Genomic DNA, 21089 nt, shown 5'->3' on the forward strand with positions numbered 1-21089 from the left:
TTTTGTATTGCTTTTACTGTCAGATCTTAAACTTTCTTTATGCTCGAATAGCTAAGAAGGTTTAGGATGATTAGGAAATGGAAAATAATCGTAAATATTAGAAAGAAAAATAATGGTAATAATAATAATATTACATGAAGAATTTTATAAAATATGGAAATATGGTTTTAGCGAAAATAACAATTTTCTAATTTTGAATGAGATATGATAATTGAAACCATTATCATTGATGAACTTTAAATAGGCGAAGTTTCAAATAATTTCTCACTATCATATATATTAAAAAAAAACCATTTAGTATGACTTAGCAAAATTATTTTAAAAATAATTACAAAACCATTTATGTACAATGTTATGTTAGCCTAAATATTTTGTATATACATTCAATAAATGTTAACATTTTCTCTTTTTTGTCATATTTACTAATGCGATAACAATACAAAGTTTTATGAAGAAGTATATATAACTCTTTTACGTTAATAACATATACAAATAAAATATTAAATATAATGAATAATTTAACTAAAACTTTGTCTTTTAAATCAATGAATAAATATTTAAATACTATATTTTTATCTCAATTACAATTTAAAAAAATTAAAATTTATTCTCCATAAAATATCGCTATTATTTAACTCTTACAGTTAAGACACTCTGCGATTTCTTTTAAAGTATAATAATTAAACAAATTTTGTAATAATTTGACTTTAACGGTGGACATCTCCACCTGTCTGCAAAATTCCCAGTATCTTATAAATCGAAAGACAACATTGGTAAAAAGAAAATAGAGAAAAATAGTAAGATTAAAAGGACATAGATGTTAATTACTCTTAAGACTATAAACAGAAACTCACCATCAACACTGAAAACACACACTAAATATTTATTGCTTAAATTGTGCAACTGACTTTATTATTGTAATTTTCTTACCAATCTAATGAACTAAATTACATTGATTTAGTTTTTCTTCTGTTTTTTAAATTGAGAAAGTTAAGAAAGTTGAAAATAACTGAACCAAATGTAAGAAATTGAAAAAACTATGATACGAATGAGCTCAAACAAGTCTACAAGAAGTAAAGAGAGGGACGGGAAAGTAAAATAAGAGTAATTCGCTCTGAATATAAATACATAAATGGGGACGCTGAACATGCCCTAACGTCGTCGTCTGGCGACGGCGCAATCCCTAAGTCAAAACCTCAACGGCTCAGCTCGAAAAGAATGGCCACTCAAGAAAACGAGGAAGAGGAGATAATAAACCCCTTCACAATGCTGCTCCTAGAGGATCACGACAAACACGGAACCTCCACTACCCTACACGACGCTGCACCCAATCACCACCTGCTCCAGAACCATTTTCTCTCTTCGATTCAATCAACGCTCACCATTCGTCAGTTACCTTCCGAGGGCCTCTCCTTCCAGCTCTGGCCCGCCGCCACCTCTCTCGTCTCCCTACTCGATCGCTACCGCGCCGACCCTTCGTCCAGCCCTCTCTCCGCCGCGCTCAACGGCCGTCTCAGGATCCTCGAGCTCGGCTCCGGCACGGGCATCGTGGGAATCGTCGCCGCCGCAACTCTGGGCGGCCACGTGACCCTGACGGACCTTCCTCACGTGGTTCCCAATCTGAAATTCAACGCGGACGCGAACGCGGGGGTGGTGGGGCCCAGAGGCGGGGAGTTAACCGTTGCACCTCTGAGGTGGGGCCACGCTGATGACGTGGAAGCGATCGGACGCGATTTCGATCTTATTGTAGCGTCGGATGTAGTGTATCACGATCACCTTTATGATCCTCTGCTCGAAACGATGCGTTTGATGATGCTAACAGAGGAGGGTGCGGTGAGAGAGGGGAAGGAGAAGATGGCGTTTTTGATGGCGCACTTGAGAAGGTGGAAGAAGGAATCGGCGTTTTTCAGGAAGGCAAAGAAGCACTTTCATGTTGATGTTTTGCATACTGATCCTCCTTGTGATGGATCTAGGGTTGGCGTAGTTGTTTACCGTTTCGTTGGGAAGGGTAGTTAGGTAGGTCCGTGGATTCTATCATCAAGATTGTGTAATGGAGTTTGTTCAGGAAATTGTTCATTGCAAGGGATCTTTTATCTCGTGATTTTTTTGTTTTTTCTATATGAATTAGTGCATTTGAAACGTGTTTAAAAATAAAATTTTGTAAAGTTCAAAATAAAATGACATAATTATTAAAAAAAGTTCGTAGAAGTTAAAAAAAACAAAAAATGGTCCCGGCGGGGCTCGAACCCGCGACCTTCGGCTCATAAGACCAACGCTCTAACCAACTGAGCTACGGGACCTGTTTGTTAATGTTAAATAAATAAATATATATAAACTATTTTCTTTTTCTTTTATATTAATTTTATTTTTTGAAAATTAATACAAATGAAATAAACTTAATAGTAGACGAGTAAAAAATTTAAGTGAAATTGAACATTCTAAATGATGGATTTTAAGCTTGTTTTATGAATTAAAAATTTGTTTAAATTGATTTAGTTAATTTATAAGTATATTTTAATAGGATTAAATATTATAAATCTTTAATGCTTATTTTATAGATCAAAATTTTGGTTCATTTTATTTTAATTAATTCTTTTTTTATTCGCTTTTGTATAGTTATTTTTACAAACAATTGAGAAATTAGAGTTTTAAGGTTTAAAAATATATAATAAATTTAAGAAATTGTTTTTAGAAGTATATTATTATCTTTAATTCAATTTTATCATTAGAAAGAAAAATTATGAACAAGTTTAGAATTGTTGTTGAAGTTTAATTTTAACAATTCCTTTAATTGTTATTGTATATATCATATGTCATTAATCACCATGTATATTAACTATGACAATAATGTTATAATCAATATTCAAAATATATCCGATTAAATCATAATATAACATTTTGATTTATGTATATTACCTATGACAATAATGTTATAATCAATATTCAAAATATATTTGATTAAATCATAATATAACATTTTGATCTTTTGAAGTATGAGAATTGTACCGACTCAACTTCAAAAGTGATCCCACCATTTTATATTATATTTTATTTTTCATCTAAAGATTTCGTATAAAATGAACAATTGCTAATGCTATAATCAATATAACATAAGACATCAAATTAAGTTTAAATTGTTAAGTTTTTTAAGACTTTGTTAGAAGTGAGTTTTAAGTCTAACTCAATCCCATAAAACTGACTTGTAAGGTGAATTTGCACCTCACTTATATATATATATCATGAAATTGTCTTATTTCTGTAAAACTCCAATAGACTCAACTTTAAACTAAGAAATGAAAGTTTTGTTATATTTTATCCACCCGTATTTTTATAGTTGTTTTGGGTTTTTCTATTTTGTAATGACTTTGTTAGTATATAATTATTGTATAACTTCATTTGTTTTATTCAATATACATAAATGTATTCTTTTGAATGATACTTAACTACAATAAGTATGCTTGTGAGCACTTACATACGATTGCTTGTTATGTCAATGACAAGAAGTCCTGCACGAAATAGTTTCAACATGTTTGGTGAACAAATCTCAATACATACTTAAATATGTTTTTAATTTTTATAAAACAATTTAATTTTAATTTGGGTTCTAAAAAAAAGCTACACAAAATTTGAAATCATTATACTAAAATTTACAAAATTATAAAATCTTTTTTTTTTCATGTAAGATATTTTTCTTTGGTTTTTATTCTCTTCAATTTTGAAATAATTATTTAAAATATTCATTTTAGAATATTTATATAACATTTATTTTAAACAGCTTAAATTCTTCTTTAGAGTGTTCTCATGCAGAGTATTTTACAACACAAGTAATTAACAGTAGTGATAGTTAGTTAACCTTTCGTTGGAGATATAAAAAAATAGTTATTTTCAATTTTAGAGAAATGAACAAATAATAAAAATAAAAATTCATTGATTTATACCGTCTAAAAATACATTTAATTTTTTTAAACTCAACTTCGAAATAGATTTGTCTAAGAACTAAATTGTTTTAAAAATTGTTTCAAACCACTTTATATTTGATTTTATTTCAAAACAATTAGTTTTTAAAACAAATTGAAGATGTTAGTTCTCTTTCAGAAAGTATTATATGAGTGGCAACTTTTGACATCATTCGTGATGAGAGAGTGAAGCACAAATCACATCATCACACTGCATCTTCCAACCCAAATTCAAGCATTCAATAGCCACAAGCTTAGCTTTCAATAGATTTCCAACTCTAAATTGTCATAAAAGAAACCACAAACTCACTTACCAATTCACAAAAGAAATAGTATGTGTCCAAATTTCTAGCTACAACATAATCAATTTTATTAATAATCAATAATACTTGTATAATAAAGTAATTTTTTTTATTATATATACAATATAGAACTGGGTAGTAATATGGCCATGTGGGACGTCATTGGTGGGATCAGATGTATCTAAGTCAGATTGATTAGAGAAAAGATTTGGTAAACAAGGCATTAATTAACAATTATCCCGCTTAATGGTATGGTTGTTACGAGAAGCTATTCATTGACATCTACAAAAAAAAAAATATAGACCATTTTAAAGGTAATTAATGATATATGAGTACAAAAGGTAGTTTAGTCTCACATAAAGGACATCTTGATCTCTATATTGTAGTAGGAGAACTCATATACTTCTTGATCACTGACTTGAGCATCAGAATACTTCTCGGTACTCGCTTCCTCTTCCTCTCTAGATTAGGCAAGAGCATTCTAACAGGAGCCAGACACTCTTCAACTATAAAAAGGACAAGACCATACCCTGCTAGACATATCTAACTAGAGCCAAACACTCTTCAGCTATAGCAACAAAGGCAAGACCATACTCTGCAGGACATATTGGTTCCATACAAGAATAATATATAATTTAATATAATAATTGTTTGGGTAAAGTTTTTTTTATCATAGTTTAGGATTTGTTATTATGATAATAAAAAATAAGGTCATTATTATTTTAATCTAAATTGTATTATTAAGATTAGAATATTAATAATCCCAAAAGATTAATATATTACATTTTTTATTATGTATATATTAAAAATGTAATATTTAAAAATTAAAAGCATATCATATTTGTAAACCCCCTTTTTCTGTTTTATGGGATGGGTCAGACCAAGTGTTTAAGGCCCAAGTCAGCCTATAAGGGGGTTTCCAAAACTCTCTTTCTAGTCCTAACTTTCACATCTGTCTCATTTCCAAAGCAGTTCAGCTCCCTACTCCCCATACTGAGACAAAAAGTTCTACTAGGGTCTGAGTTATTCCCTCCTTCAAAGCTCTTTGAACACTCCTCATTCACATAAGTTGAACTAAACCCTAAACCTTTTTTCGTTCTGCTTCTATTTTGTAGTATTAGCCTGTTTCTGTTTGTGGCCATGACCTCACTATTCCTTCTTGCTTTTGGTTGTCAGCTCCTTAAGTAGCGGTCTTGGTGTGGTACTCTGCTGTTGGAGCTTGTTTGGCTAAACTAATGCTTGTCTAAGGTAAGGGAAGCTAGGGTTTGCATATCTTTTTTATTATATATTATTCTTGCTTTAGTTTGATTTCGTGTTTGAAATACTTAGATGATGCCTGTGATTGTTTGAACATATATTTTTTGTGTTTATGGCTGGGTTTATGTTGTGCATGTAGGAGGAGCAAGAGAGAACCTGCTATTCTCGCCCAGGTGAGAGTCCTCTAGCCTAAGCGAGAGTAGCAGAGAGCTCTTATCTTGAACGAGACTGAGACAAATTGGCTTCATACTCTGTGACTTCATTTGTGGATAGATGTAATTACTTTTAAAAGCATGAATATGTGATTATGTATGTTTCATATGATGTTGACATGCTTCGTATGATATGAAATAAGAATGGGTTGGTTGGTTGGACATTGGCATGAGATTATAATACTTGAAATGGCAAGTAGAATGTTGTTCATAAAAGAGTTTCACGGGAAACTCTTGGTGATGGTGTGAGTAGTGTATACCATGATATAGGAGATGTCTAGATAAAGGAAGGTATCCTGAACTCTAATAATCGTTCACACTCATATAGAGTAGAATGATTTATGTGGTGAGAGTGGCAGGAGGTCCCAGTCTTTTGCAGGATAATGACCTTAGATGATCATGGAATTGATCCTAAGGTGTGGTTGGGTGATAACCCCTTGTGTATAGACTCTGCAGAGTTTAGAAACCAGCACGAGAGCATACTTCCTTTAGTATAATCCGGATAATTGAGTCTGAGGATCTTGCATTGTTTGTCATCACATGCCTTGTGTGCTTACTGAAATATATGTTTAAAATCTGCTTGTTTATATGTATGATGAAAATTACTTTTTATTTCTAGCTTACCCTTCTTTGTTGTGTTTATTTTTTGTTTGGTTTTCCTTTTTACGATGATCACCACATCCTTGGTGTGGGTAGATATGGAGATTCCTGGAGATCGTTCAGATGGTGATAATGCTAATGTTTAGTCTAGGGGTGTTAGTTATGACTCTTTTGAGCAGCTTTTGCAGCGCTGATGCCTAGGTAGTTTCTTGCTCTGTGAGCAATTCTTTTGTCAAACTGTTTCTTTTAATTCCTGTTCATTCTTGTTGTATCTTTTGGTATTTCTTTTAACCTATCATATGTGACGTTTTATTTATTAGAATTATTATACTAAATTGGATGTTACAATATTTAATAAATTTTTATTTATTGTTACAACGAAAATTTAGTTTTAGAAGCATTTTAATAATATTGATGTATTTACTAATTTCTTTTTCTATTAAGATTATATTATTATATCTACTAAAGAATTCTATATATAGACTTTGAGTTTTTAAAACTTATAAGAATTTTAAAATTAAGAAAATAGTATCATCGAAAATTTAATTAATTAGTTTTATTAATAATTTAATATTAGGGTTAAGTGACATAGTAAGAGTGTATTTATAAGACCAATAAACTATATATGAATTTATTTAACAAATTTATAAAATAGTTTTATCAACACTATTTGATAAGTATATTAAAATAACTTATTTTGGTGGAGTTTAGTTTGTAATTTATTTACTTTTCTTATACTAATTTTTTAATATTTTAATATATTTTCTTGTTATTTTCAATTTTTACCCACTATTATTATTATTATTATTATTTATCTCAATTCTATAGGGATAATTACCTCTAATTTTTTCTATGTAGTTCAAATTGAAAAGGGCTTAATATTATAAATTGAAGTAACTGATATTTCATGATGTTAAGTTAATGTTATTATTTTAATTTAAAATATTTTTCAATTTTATTTTTATTTTTATTTATTTTATTGATATTCTTATAATTTCTGTTATTTTTAATTTCTGTTATTTGAATTTTTTAATTTTGTTTAAAATTTAAATATTTTATTTTAATCAAATTTTTAAAATCATTTCAATTATATATCTTTTTATATTTTTAAATTTAAATTTATTTTTATATAATTTATTAAAAATTTAATAAAAATAAAAAAAAATAAAAAAATCATATTTAAAATAACATTTATCAATAATATATAAATAATGAAATTTAAAATTAAAAAAAAACGAATATATATATATATATATATATATATATATTTGTATATATATTTTCTTTTTTATCTTTTTTTTAATTTAAAGTTTTATTATTTTAAAATGAATTTAAATATTAAATAAAATTAAATGAAGCAGAATAAATTTATTATTTTTTAGTTTTTTTTATTTAAAGTTTAATATTATTTTAATTTTACTTATTTTTATATTTATATTTATTTTTTAGTATATTAAATAAAAATAAAATTATACATATAGATATTAATATTTTTAAAAAAAGTATATATTAAGAAATTTGAAAACATAAAAAATAAATAAAATAATAAACTAAAAAAATCATTAAAAAGTTAAAAAAATATAAGTTTTAAAAAGAATTAAAAATATTTAAAATAAAATTTGATTTTTTACTTACAGAAGTCAACTTTCGTAGAATTTTTTTTGACTTTCGGGAATATTTTTTGACTTTCCGAAGTCGACTTCCGGTGATAATTTTTGATTTTCAGAAGTTGACTTCCGGTGATATATTTTGACTTCCGAAAGTCGACTTCCGGTGATATATTTTGACTTCCGGAAGTCGACTTCCGGTGATATATTTTGATTTCCAAAAATTGACTTTCGGTGATATATTTTGATTTCCGGAAGTCAAAAATTTTGACTTTCGGAAGTCAACATAATTTTGGGGGTGTGGTGTCTGCGGGTCAAAGGGTTTTTTGGAAATTTAAAGAAAGTTTGGAGGTGTAGGAAGAAAGACCCTAATTCTATAGAGATCATTACCTCTAATTTTTTGTATGTAGTTCAAATTGAAAAGGGTTTAATATTATAAATTGAAGTAACTGATATTTCATGATGTTAATTCTATGGAGATAATTACTTCTAATTCTTTGTATGTAGTTCAAATTGGAAAGGGTTTAATATTATAAATTGAAGTAACTGATATTTCATGATGTTATGTAAAAAATATATACAATGAAAATTGTAAAAACAATAATATAAAAATAGCTTAAATTGAAGAATAAAAAAATTAAATTTATAGTAAAAAAATTAAATTTCATCAATATTCATTACTTCAACTGATTTACATAAAATAATTTGTTTGAATAAAAAAAATTATGCAACATTTTCGAAAAACAAATAAAAAGTATTAAAAAAATAGTTCAATTAAATTTGAACTCTTCACTTTATTAAACACCACATTTCTTAATATATGGATACTAATAAATAAAACACGAGACAATTATGTCAGGAGCTAACAAAAATTAATTTGCTGGAACTCAATTAAAATATATAAAAATTGAGTATCAAATAGATAAAAAAAATTAATAAATTTTGAGCATCTAACGGGCAATAAACTAAAAGAAATTCAATTAATTTTAAAAATTTATATTAAACTTAAATTGTTTTTAAAAATTTAATATTTTAAAATATATAAAATTATATTGACATTGTGACATCTTTTTTAAATAGAATAATTCTACTAAATTAAAACATCACATAATTATGATAATAAAAGAGCGATCAGATGAACAATATACATATCAGACTATACTGTTACAGTCATCCATGAATGTATTTTGAAAGGAAACTTAGGCATACCACAATGCCATAAACAAAAACAAATCCAGAAAGTTTAACCGTTTGCAAAAGGTTGCTCCTAGAACAATGAATTACAAAAAGGCACTAGGGCCACACAGCTGCTCCTAAGAGCCACAGATAACAGGTTCAACTAAACAACACCGCTACCACCATTGGATCCACCTTCAGTATTTATCCCATATGCTCCCACCATTAAGGTGATCATCGCAAAAGAGAAGACAATAACAGACACAAAAAATGAAAGGGTAAGCTAGTGTAAATTAATTTTAACATATTATAACAGGCAAGTGATTAAAACAGTTCCAAGCATGCAACACAGTAGGCACAATATCATGTTATAGCAAACCAGCATAACACTATGACTCAATTATCCGGATATATATAATAAGATCGGATTCACTAGATGCCCTCTATTGCTCTGCAGAACCGCCATTGTCAATGAGTTTCACCCTACCACACACAAGGTTAGCCTTGAAGCATCTAAAGCCATTATCCTGCCAAAGAGTAAAGTGAGAGTGAGGGACTGGAAATGGGGGTATTGGGTCCCCTAGTGGGCTGATTCTAGACCCACGAGAAGGCTAGGCCTAACACTATATAAAGCTGAAAAGAAATGGGACTTACCGACATAATAATATATTTTCATATAGAAAAACACAACTTTCATTTACATATTTCTCTTGTTATTTTACATTTATTAACTAATTTATCAGTTAATTTACCAAACACTTTAATTTAAGAAGCTAACTTATCATCTAGAAGTTAGCAACTAGCTTGTAAATCAAGCTTTTACCAAAGATGTTCTAAGTGTTCTATATAAAGAATAAACGTGTTGTTTTATTCTTAAAATAAGGAAAACTAGTGTACTTTTAAATATGATAAAGAATGTAACCGGGGACTTAAAAGATAATTTTAACTGTTATCTTTCAATCACATTTATTCACTATCTCTATAATAATTCATTTAAAAGGCCTTTTGACATTGATTTAAATTGGTGAAAAATATAAAATTGTTCTACACTATTATAGTACATCAACATTAAAATTTTAAAACATTTTTAATATAAAACTGAATTCTAATAAATAAAATACAAAACATGAATTTAAATTAATTTAAAGTTAATAAAATTCGAATGCATCAAAATAATGAGATGAGATTTAAATAGACAGGAAAACAAATTAATAATAATTTTAAGATTTAGTTGGCATATAAAATTGCATTTTAAAGTCCTATCCAAATCGACAAAGAAAAATCAATTTCAATCATTTATCATCCATTTCTCTGTTTAGGATCAGTGTTTTTTTTTATACTTTGTATTAGCTTGAATAGGCACAAGGACAAGTCTAGCAACAACAAATTAACTTTGCACAGGATTGGAGAATTGACATATATTGTTGAATCCAGTCAGAATTTTAGTTTGCTTACCTAAAACGGCAAGAATAATAGCAGCTATTGCCATAAATGGTTAAAAAGTTGAAAGATACAAAATACCGCTTATTGGGCTCCTTAAATTAGCCACTGAATTAATGATTCAGATATGTAGTCACTTCAGTTTATAAATGACTACTACAGTTTAAAAACTAGCTCAACTACCTAATTAACTACTGTCTGAACAGACACGGGTTCTGGTGCTACCTCTGCTCCAGCATGTCCTTTCTTAGGAAGGTTGAAAGGCTTCTGGTCTAGTCCCCAGAACTTAGCAGTTTTCACATCATCCTCACTCATCAACCGTGAGAACTCTTCATGGTCGTACATTAAACTTGTTTTCCCTCCAAATTCACTTGGAAGGTTTTCTAGGTCGAATAGTGATTGCATTAGCTCCACACTGTCCTTATTATTAGGATAAACAAACTTCACCTTCTGGACTGTCTTTGGATCCAGGAAAAACTTCACGGCCTATCAAAATAAGACCGACTTCAAATTTGTTAAATGGAAAAGGTAACTATTAAAAAGCTCAAATTCAACCTCAAATAGAGTACAACCAACATGGAAAATTTTAAATACGACAAGGTGGTGAAGAAGAAAAACAGTACAGAAGAGAAGGATGGGAGGATAAGAAACTAACATACTTCATATATCCTTCTACATGATCCCAGACCCCATCCACAAAAGAGCTTGAGAAGAAAAACATTTTAAAGACCAACACTACCTACACGGCTGATTTTCAAGAATAACTATAGTGTATAATTGTAAATGAGTTTATTTTTGCTGAAAACCAACTAAAATTTCCCTAACTGACAGACATTATATGATTTGAACATTCAATTATATAAAGATCATCAGATGTTCTGAAGTTAAAAGTGATACAGAACAGAATAACATTAACATGAGAAAAAAAAAAGCTAAGACAAGTATTGCCTGATCTTTAAAAGTAAAATATAAATGATAGAAACAACTACTATGCAATGCAAACTTCCCTTTAGAAAATACAAATAAAGCCATGAAAAAAGCAGACGAAGTGTAACTTGCAGAGCAGCAGAACAAACCTTCCAGAAAGCCTGAAATATTCTTGGTGGATTGTACAGGAAAGCAATAGCAAGCCTTTCTGGATAGTGGTTCTGTAAAATGTGAATAATATCACGAGCTGTTTTAACAGAAATATTTGTATTCAGTGATAATCCTGTGTAGTCTATCAACCACGACATTTGTTCTTGACCTTCCGGAAGATTTAGGATAGCATTTTCCAATAGATAGACTAAATGCCTGATATTATCTTCAGCTGATGTTGTGTTCTAACAAAAGAAAATAGATTAGACAGATTAAGTTAACCAGTCGTGTACAGAGAAGCCCTATTAAAAATACATGACTCTACAAACCTGCATTCCTGGCCTCATAATAAGCACAGTCCTCCCAAGTCGATCACGAAAGCTAGCTCTGGAGACTTTACCGGTCTCACCCTCATGTGCTACTTCAGCCTGGATGTAGGAAGTTATTCATTGTTAATACAGGGCATATATAGTACATGAAAGGGCAATATTCATAAACAGGCTGTCACTTGATGATGGCTTCATTGATGCTCTATTTGGATGGAGTATGAAATAGTAAATAAATAAATAAGAGAATAGGAAATAGAATTAATACAAAGAGAAAAGAAATAAAAAGAGAAAATGAATTGTTTGGTGGAATAGAATTAAAGAAGGAATGAAATGTTGAGTAATCTAGCTCTGAAGTATTGATTTATAAACTAAGAATTATGCTGCTCCAAGAAAAAAAAAGTACAGGAGATGTTTGCAGTAGAGACTAGAGAGAAGTATCTTGCAGAAGATCATACAGTAAAAGGACAATATAAACGAATTGCTTCTGTCACAAGTAAAAACAAAACAACACACGGACCTTATGTCAGCTCAAGACAGGTTAGAACAACATGATAAACATGAAGAACGTATACTGATATGTTGATCGATCATCATTTATTTGTCAAATTGTTTACAACATGGATCAGTGTTATAAGTATGAAATGAGCATAGGCAATTTCATTTTTGGCATCACCAAATCAAGCATGTGGGCAACAAAGTCAGTTAAATCAAACTAACCCAACGGATTTCTTCTGGCTTATAAGTTGCCCTCCACTTGAGTGTTTCCTCCAGCATTTTCTTTGCTTTATCAACATTCCAATTTCTTGCTTCTAAATATCTCCTTAGACATGCATCTGTGCAATACAGTAGTCGACGACCAGAGAGGGGCCCAAGAGCAGCCCTGAGTTCATTCACCTGTTTACAGATGTGTTACAGTTGGTCCTCATAAAAGCTAGCATTTATGAATGTCCTTTTTGTAGACAAGTAATAATAATTTCCCATCATCATTACAGGATGCCAATTGCGATGAAGATAATAACAGACCCAAATAACTTTGTATTTGGAATTTCATAAAGGTTAGAAACGCTTTCTCTAACACACGTTCTCTGATGTATTCTCTATTATTGGCTAAAAGTTGTTGAAAACCACAGAATCGTGAGGGATCCACTTCATAATCATGGAACCCCACATATTATTTTGTTGTTTTCAAAAAAATTTAATCAACAAGAGAGTGTGTATTGCAGAGAATGTATGGTTAGAACTCTTCTTTGGGATTTTTCCAGATCTGATATGGAGCTTCTGAATTAACGATTTAACAAAAGTATACCTTTGTATCTTGTTTTGAGGAATCATTCTCCAGCTGATTTTGGCCTTGCCTTCTAAGAAGGAACATGGTGTCCACCAAATGCACTAGCTTCCACCTGCAACAGAAAACTTCAGGATTACACTTCCTCTTCAAACCTAAAATCTACAACCACACAAAATCATGAAAGTCGAAACATAGAATACAATAACCGGAAGTTAGCAACAATGAAACCCTCGTAAAGAAGAACTCCCCTCAACAACAATCAAATCAAAACCACTGTATTCAATCCCAAGTACCTACATCACCTTAAACATACCCAAACACCTACCTAACAATTTTTTATGCACTTTCCCGGAGCCCCTTGGTTCCCCGAATACAAAACCAATTAACAACATAAAATATAAGCAATCGACCGATCTATTCGTACAAAAGACAAAACCGAAAAAAGGCACCAATTCTGTTCCGTTCACCTAGTCCAACACGAAGAAGGTCAACCTTTTCAACCTCAATTTGATTTTTCTCTCTTCTCAAACCGATCCGTTTTACACACTAGCGTAAAACGGCAGCGTTGACTGACAAAAACGAGAATGAATAAAATGTAAAATGAATTAGAATAAAAGAAAGGCGCAGAGCGAAGCACACATATAAAGGCCTCGAATCTGATGAAGCAGTGACAGGAGACAGGTGAAAAGAGTAAAACAGAAAAAAAAAAAAAAAAAGAGAAGAGAAAGGATTCTGTGTAAGAGAATATAAACTAATATTCGAGAACCGGATCCAGAGAGTGAAGAAGACAAAGAATGAAATAGCGGTAATGGAAATAAAAGAGAAACCTGGTGAGAATGGAGGTGGAAGAAGGTGAAAGGGTAATGCTATATGATTGAAGAGGTTTTTGAGAAGAGAATTAGGAAGTGGACATGGGCGTGCATTGTATTTGTTTATGTGTGTGCGTTTGAGTGAGTGGGGAATGAGTGAGATGAATGGGTGGATTCGCAATCAAGCACACTCTGGCGCATGTCTCTTGTGATTTGGCTCACGCGAGTGTCACTTAGTTCGAGTCGCGGCCTGAATAGAGAGAAAGGGAGTGTGTACTTACTTATGCTTTCTCTTTCACTTCTTTAATGTCTTCTTCTTAACTTCACTAATTTTTTCATTACATTATAGTCATATCAGGTCAGATTGAGTTTAATATTATTTAAAGCAAATTACACGGAAGCCATGTGTTTTTTTCTCCAAACAAAGATGCTACCACTGCCACGAAGCATAATTTCTATTTTGTAATTTGAAAAATTCAACTATATTTTTCTTAAAACTACATTTCACGCTATAATTTCATAATTAACTATAAACTTCGGATTATAGCATCAAACTAATAATGTTCTTAATGTTTATATAATTTTGCAGTGAATCACAAAAAAATAGTGTCAAATCAATTTGAATTAACCTTTCGAGCATAATCAATCAATTCAGATCCACAAGTTTTATGTTCCAAATATCAGCGAAGATATAGGAATTTGGATCCTATATTTTTTAAATTATTATAAATATATAGAGAAATAAGTAGGTGAACTTGGTTTAGTCCAACTATCCATACCTAGTAATAAAAAAGTTACTCGTAATAATTTCTAGTAATGTTAGGTTGGCTCATTTTCACTATTTGATCTATCATTTCAGAAACTCTTCCAAATTTGTAAGTAAAGTTTTTAAATTCTTTATAAGTGAATATGAACTTTTGAGTTTAATAATTCTAATGGGGAGATCAAAAGTCATGCAAGAAGTGTTGTTTAAATTCTACGAAAACCCAATACAAATTTTAAGTGTTGGATTCTTAAATTATAATTGTAAATTAATTTCAATAATTTATATATTACAATATTCATTAGCTATTATATTCTCATTTTGAGATATTTTACCTAAATATACCCAATTGATATGAAATCTCAAAGCTACTAATTAACACTATAAAAGGTGACTACGTATCCAAGTAGGAGAGGTTAAAGGAGATCTACACACATCTTCCATCATCTATATAAAAAGATTCCATTTCAAGCGAGTCTATTGATTCTATCAAATCAATATTGGAATAATTGTTAACTATGAACTTCTATTTGATAAAATTACTAAGTTGTAACTTTTCCTACAAGATGATATTGACTCATACCAATTTTCTAGATTACTCAATTACAATTAGGAATATATTTCTAAGTAGATATTCTTTTATTCCCATTTATTAGTTCATAAACATCTTCCTAAGCACAATTAGGGATATATTTCTAAGTAAATATTCTTTTAATATTATTTATTAGTTAGATATTATTTTAATTTCATGTATTAAGTCATCATAAACATCCTTTTGGAACACAACTTTCAATTTACAAGTATATTTCTAACATTATCCTTGAGCATCTTGCCATAAATTTGTACAAATTATTCTAAGAATAATAGTAGTGTCAACGTCTTTGAACAATAATAAAATAATTCCTTTATGTATCTCATAAAAAAAATTATTTTTTTAATAGTCTTACTATATGCCCATATAAAGTAGATAAAAAAATTACAAAATAATAAATTAAATAGGAAGTCTTTATTAATTTACAATATCTTAATATAATATGTGTTTAAAACTTATTTTTAATAGAAATTATGAAAATGGAATACTTTAAAGCAAATGAAGAACATATAAAAAATGTATAAGAAGATTTTTTTAATATAAACAATGGGTTCATATTTTTTTATATATTTTTTAAAAATAGATGATGGTTCTACAGATTTTTTTTTACAATGACATATTATGTAAGAAAAGTTTAAATTGAAGTATATGTACCTGTACAATTAGCTTGTCTCAATTTTTTAAAAATAAAATAATGACTAAGCCTAATTATATATATATATATATATATATATATATATATATATATATATAAATTTTAAACTCGTGAATTTTATTAAGTGAGAGAAATATTAAATGTTAAATTAAGAGAATTATTATACTAATAGTACAATGTATATTATTACAGTTACAAAATATATATATATATATATATATATATATATATATATATATATATATATATATATATATATATATATATATATATATATATATATATATATATATGGGCATATCATATATTTATAACGATCCAAAGTCTTCAAAATTATAATACATCATAGCCAAAATCTATCAAAATAAAACTACCAAATCATCTAAAAACTTACTTTCTTCCACTTTCATCTGCAATAACTTCTACTAAACTAAGTTCAATCATTACATTATACACGCATAAACAAAATAAGAGTAAGTTAACGGAAATAAACCATAATATCATAATTATATTCATATAATCATTGTCATGTATATGACATCAATTTTTTTATATATCATATTAGGATTAAATATATATATATATATATATATATATATATATATATATATATATATATATATATATATATATATATATATAAAACGTCCTTCGAAAGCTTTAAATCAAGATAAATAATATATCACTAAAGGTTAATAATTGATATATACTAAACTCACGAATCCTTAGTTGGTATATGTTCGTGATGTTAGCATGATAAAACTTTTGCTATCAAACAAAATGTAAGTATCCGTCAACTTCTCATCATTTGAAGTCTAGTCTACGTGACTAGACAACAATGAAATCAGAATGAGATACCTCTGTCATAGTGTGAGTTTTTTGTTTATCACCATCACCTAAGGCATGATACCACCTTGGGTATCCCTACAAAATCCATCATGAGCCATATCACCCTTCTAAGGCCAAATCTTAAATACATATATATCAACTCATATACATGTATATAAGCAATCAACTAGGATCCACCACCTGTGAAGGACCATCCAAAAAGAGTACATGTCTTTCATCTCAACATTAATCATATATAACTTTAATAACATATAACCATATTTTTATACACATATCATCCATAATGCATATGTCATATGTATACCTGAGCTTGAGTTATGTTACACACATAAACAATCCTTAACTTAACTTACACAACTTTTTATAAAGGTTCTCTAACATTTTCTAGGTTTCTTGTACTTCTAAATCATTCATAGGACAAATGTAAGCATATAATAGAACATTTGATGAAACCAAATTACCTCTTCATCCTACAACTCCTATAATGTCAAATTTGATTTCATCCACATTCAAAACAACCAAATAACCAAATTTGTAAAGAGGTGGTATTAATTCTGATTGAAACTTGCTTTTATCCAACAATCTATTGAAAATCCCTTTTGACAACTCAATCAATCCAAGAAAGCTTTCAAAAACTCAATCCTACATGAACAACATATCCTCTTAAACATTCACTCAAGAGGAGGAATAAAAATATAAATGTTTAGGTATAATTTATTTTACTTACCGCGATATTAAGATTCAATGAATCAAAATTAATATGTTATTCATAATTCATAATTCAAGAAATGGATGTTTGACTTTTATTTATAAATATAATTTCATATTTACTTTAAAATTTATTATTAAAATATGTTGAATCATATACTTTACATTTTTATTATATTTAAATTTATTTTAAGAATTTAATTAATAATTTTAATTAAGTCTTATTTTTTAAATTATTAACTTTTTTTATCTATAAGAGTCAATTTAAATCTCGTTCAGAGTGTAGGTACTATATTTTTAATCTAATCTAATTTTTATTTCATCAAACTATGTTACTATAACCTGAAGATAATTATTATTAGTAAATAAAAAAAAATACGATAAAATATATTATATATACATATAATGTACATTATGTTTGTTAAAAATTATTTAAAGGTAAATAATTGGTCAATGCATTAACTATTGTTTTGTTTTTAGTATGATAAAAAAAACTCCAACACTAATATAACAAAATTGATCATATAATTAAATACATATTAATTTTTATTAGTTGTCACTTGCACTTATTAAAAGGAATAAAATTAACAATAATATAAAATTAATCTTAAAAAAGCTTCAAAAGGTTTTAAATTTACAAAATAAAAAAGAAAATCTCTTCAATATTAAAGACATATTACTATTACTATTTTTAATAAATATGAGTGATATTTATTAAATATTAAACACATATTTAATTGTCTTAATCGTTAATAATACTTAACTAAGATTAACAGAACTACAATTTTTATATTAAAAATAAAATATGTTAATAACTATTACTAAAGTAAATTAAAATGAAGTTGTTCTTATTATTTAATGTGAATTTATATTTAAAAGTTTTCAAAACTTAAAATACAAAATATTATCTGTACAGAATATTAAAGGATGTTTTCCCATGTGAATAACACGATTCACGCACGAAAGGAAAACAAAAAGGACTCTTAAACAATTCGTAATATCTTAAAAAGGCAACTACAGATACAAATGGTTTGATTACAAAACCAGCCAGGCATTGAATATTTGACACGACTTTCCTTTCCATGCAGAATAAACTCATACAACACTAATAAATTGGTTAAAATTATTATATTTTCATTTAAAAATAAATTATCTGTTACAAGATGTATGATGTAATTCCTTCAATTACTATTATATTTATTACACATATAAATATAAATATTTTGATAATTGTGTTTTTTAATGTTTGAGAAAACTTATGACCACCTAAAATTAAGTTGAGATGTGATTTTAAATGGATTCCAATAGTACGTTTAACCTAATTCAATTCACTTTTTTTAAAAGTTAGTTTCTCGGTTGACACGGATTGATGTGTGTCATCTTCGGTGGTTCCCATGAATTAGAAATATGGATTTATTTATTTTATTACAACTTGACCGTGAAATCCGAAATGAACTTTCTTAAATTGTTATCAATAATGTAAATACTGCGGATATATAATAATAATAATAATAATAATAATAAATTATTATTATTATACTTGAAATATAAAAATAATTTAAAAAGGAGGGTATAAGGTCAATTTTTGCGCCAAACACCTACTCCCTCTAGAAGGGTCAATTAAGAGCATTGAAATGCCAAATGAATGATGCCACCACGTGAATATCGCTTATATAGAAAAGGAAAGGTTAAATCATTCTACAGTTTTTAATTTTCGTAGCCGGTTTTTCTATTTTTATTTAATTTAATTGAATTTTTATTTTGGAAAATATGTTGTAATAAAATGTTTTTTTTCCTAGTATAGTAACGATGTTAATTATATGTTACGTGTCGACACATAATTTTTTTAATTTTTTTAATTTTTAATTTTTTTATAATTTGAAAAAATAATAATAATAATAATTGTCACGTGTCAATATGATATTGTGTCACCTGGCAAAGACAGTGTGATGTGGTAATGACAATGTCACGTGACACTATTAATTGTGAAACGTCTCAATCTAGTTCCTATATTTATTATTTTGTCTCAATTTTGTCCCAATATTTTTTAAACTAAATCAATTTCATCCATATATCAAATTTAATTTTTATATAAATTTTACAATGGTATTTTTATTATAAATTGAATTGTAAAATTTTAAATAAATATATTTATTTTAAATTGTTTTAAAATTTTATATTTGAATTTATAAAGTTTTTATTTTTAAAGCAACTCTAAAATTTATCTATAAATTATAGATATATAAATATTTAAAACAAAATTTAAATAAATATCAGTGCAAAATATGCATTTAAATAAACTTAATTTTGTTAAAAATATCAATTATAATAAAAATACTATTGTAAAATTTATATAAAAATTAAATTTGATATAGGGATGAAATTGATTTAGTTTTAAAAAAATTAGTACCAAATTGAGACAAAATAACAAATAAATTCAATTAAGTTATTTAAAAAGAATAAAAAATATTAACGATGGCATGTTATAAATCAACATATGGCTTTTTTTTTTAATTTAATTTTATTTTTTTTGCAAAAATTGTGTTGTCATGTTGAATTTCTGGTGTTACACGTGAAAATGCATTATCATTGTCACGTGTTAGTATCAAGTGTCATTGACTTAATTCAATTTAGTCTTTATATATATCTTTTTAATTCAATTTAGTCCTTACATATGTATTTTTAATTCAAGTTAGTTCCATTTTTTTTTCAAAATAAAATAATATTGTCTTTCTACAAATTGAGACCAACTTTGTTATTTATATAAATATTATACTGATATATTTTATTAAAAATGATTTTATTATTTGTACAAAGGAATGTTTAAGTATAAATGAGTTGGATAAAGATTTCATAAATTTCAAAGTAGAAACGATTTAAAATAATTATTGATCTAAAAAGATTAAATGGATTAACAATTTACTTTTAATACCTAATTATATGTTATAATCGAAACATAAATTATTAGAAGATTAAATTGTTATAATGATTACAATTTTAATAATAATAATATTATTATTATTAATATTAATATTAATATGTTTTGGGTAAAAATTGTGTTTAAAGGAAAGTTGGGCATAGTAAAAAAATTGAACCTTGACATTTAAGTCTTGAGTGAAATAAAAATATGTTAAAGTTATAATAAAAGAGATTTTGTGGTTTTTTGTAATGAGATATTGGATTTACTAAAGTTAGGAATCCTAAACTTCAGGTAATGTGTACTTTCAACCTAAATTTTGGATCTAAACTTAAATGCATTTGACTCCAAAATTACGCCAAAGATCCTAAAAACATTAATGTGTAAAAATTAAGGGTGCCCATGGATCACTATGCTAAAATGAGACGGTTGCTTAGAATTTTTAATTCGTGAAAGTCTTTGATCCGATTTGTTAATTTAAAATAAAAAAATAAAAAAATAAAAAAATAGAATAAAATAATTTAAAAAATTATATTTTTTATATTATATTAT

The 21089-nt window shown here is 27.8% G+C and overlaps 2 protein-coding genes and 1 non-coding gene across 5 annotated transcripts; 1 reads left to right on the forward strand and 2 right to left on the reverse strand.

Annotated features, from left to right (window-relative positions):
• The first annotated feature begins 1084 nt into the window (after positions 1 to 1084).
• LOC114176289 (uncharacterized) lies at positions 1085 to 2101 on the forward strand. Its single transcript, XM_028061273.2, has one exon. The coding sequence runs from the start codon at positions 1219 to 1221 to the stop codon at positions 2014 to 2016; it is 798 nt and encodes a 265-aa protein (XP_027917074.1). The 5' UTR covers positions 1085 to 1218; the 3' UTR covers positions 2017 to 2101.
• A 125-nt stretch (positions 2102 to 2226) lies between these two features.
• On the reverse strand, positions 2227 to 2300 carry TRNAI-UAU (transfer RNA isoleucine (anticodon UAU)). The gene has a single exon. It is a non-coding gene; the product is annotated as a tRNA-Ile (tRNA).
• Positions 2301 to 10513: 8213 nt separating this feature from the next.
• LOC114179075 (Sec14p-like phosphatidylinositol transfer family protein) lies at positions 10514 to 14328 on the reverse strand. 3 transcript variants are annotated; one of them, XM_028065279.2, is made up of 7 exons: positions 14072 to 14305; positions 13712 to 13813; positions 13263 to 13356; positions 12674 to 12850; positions 11957 to 12055; positions 11627 to 11872; positions 10514 to 11036 (listed from the first exon to the last, which is right to left on the reverse strand). In XM_028065279.2, the coding sequence occupies exons 3-7, from the start codon at positions 13326 to 13328 to the stop codon at positions 10734 to 10736; spliced, it is 891 nt and encodes a 296-aa protein (XP_027921080.1). In that variant the 5' UTR covers positions 13329 to 13356; positions 13712 to 13813; positions 14072 to 14305; the 3' UTR covers positions 10514 to 10733. The 3 variants fall into 3 exon arrangements, with proteins under 3 accessions (XP_027921080.1, XP_027921079.1, XP_027921081.1); XM_028065278.2 differs by lacking the exon at positions 13712 to 13813 and having other exon boundaries at positions 14072 to 14328; XM_028065280.2 differs by lacking the exons at positions 13712 to 13813; positions 14072 to 14305 and adding an exon at positions 13570 to 13594.
• Positions 14329 to 21089: the final 6761 nt, after the last annotated feature.

This window comes from Vigna unguiculata, chromosome 3, assembly GCF_037176805.1.
Source record: "Vigna unguiculata cultivar grain cowpea cultivar isolate G323 ecotype 2 chromosome 3, ASM3717680v1, whole genome shotgun sequence".
NCBI classification, from domain to species: Eukaryota; Viridiplantae; Streptophyta; class Magnoliopsida; order Fabales; family Fabaceae; genus Vigna; species Vigna unguiculata.

Coding starts and splice junctions, on each gene's coding strand:
- LOC114176289 (XM_028061273.2), top strand. CDS start 1,219: ATGGCCACTCAAGAAAACGAGGAAGAGGAGATAATAAACCCCTTCACA.
- LOC114179075 (XM_028065278.2), bottom strand. CDS start 13,328: ATGTTCCTTCTTAGAAGGCAAGGCCAAAATCAGCTGGAGAATGATTCC. Junction 12,056..12,673: donor AGCCAGAAGAAATCCGTTGG/GTTAGTTTGATT, acceptor TCCTACATCCAG/GCTGAAGTAGCACATGAGGG. Junction 11,873..11,956: donor TTATGAGGCCAGGAATGCAG/GTTTGTAGAGTC, acceptor TTCTTTTGTTAG/AACACAACATCAGCTGAAGA.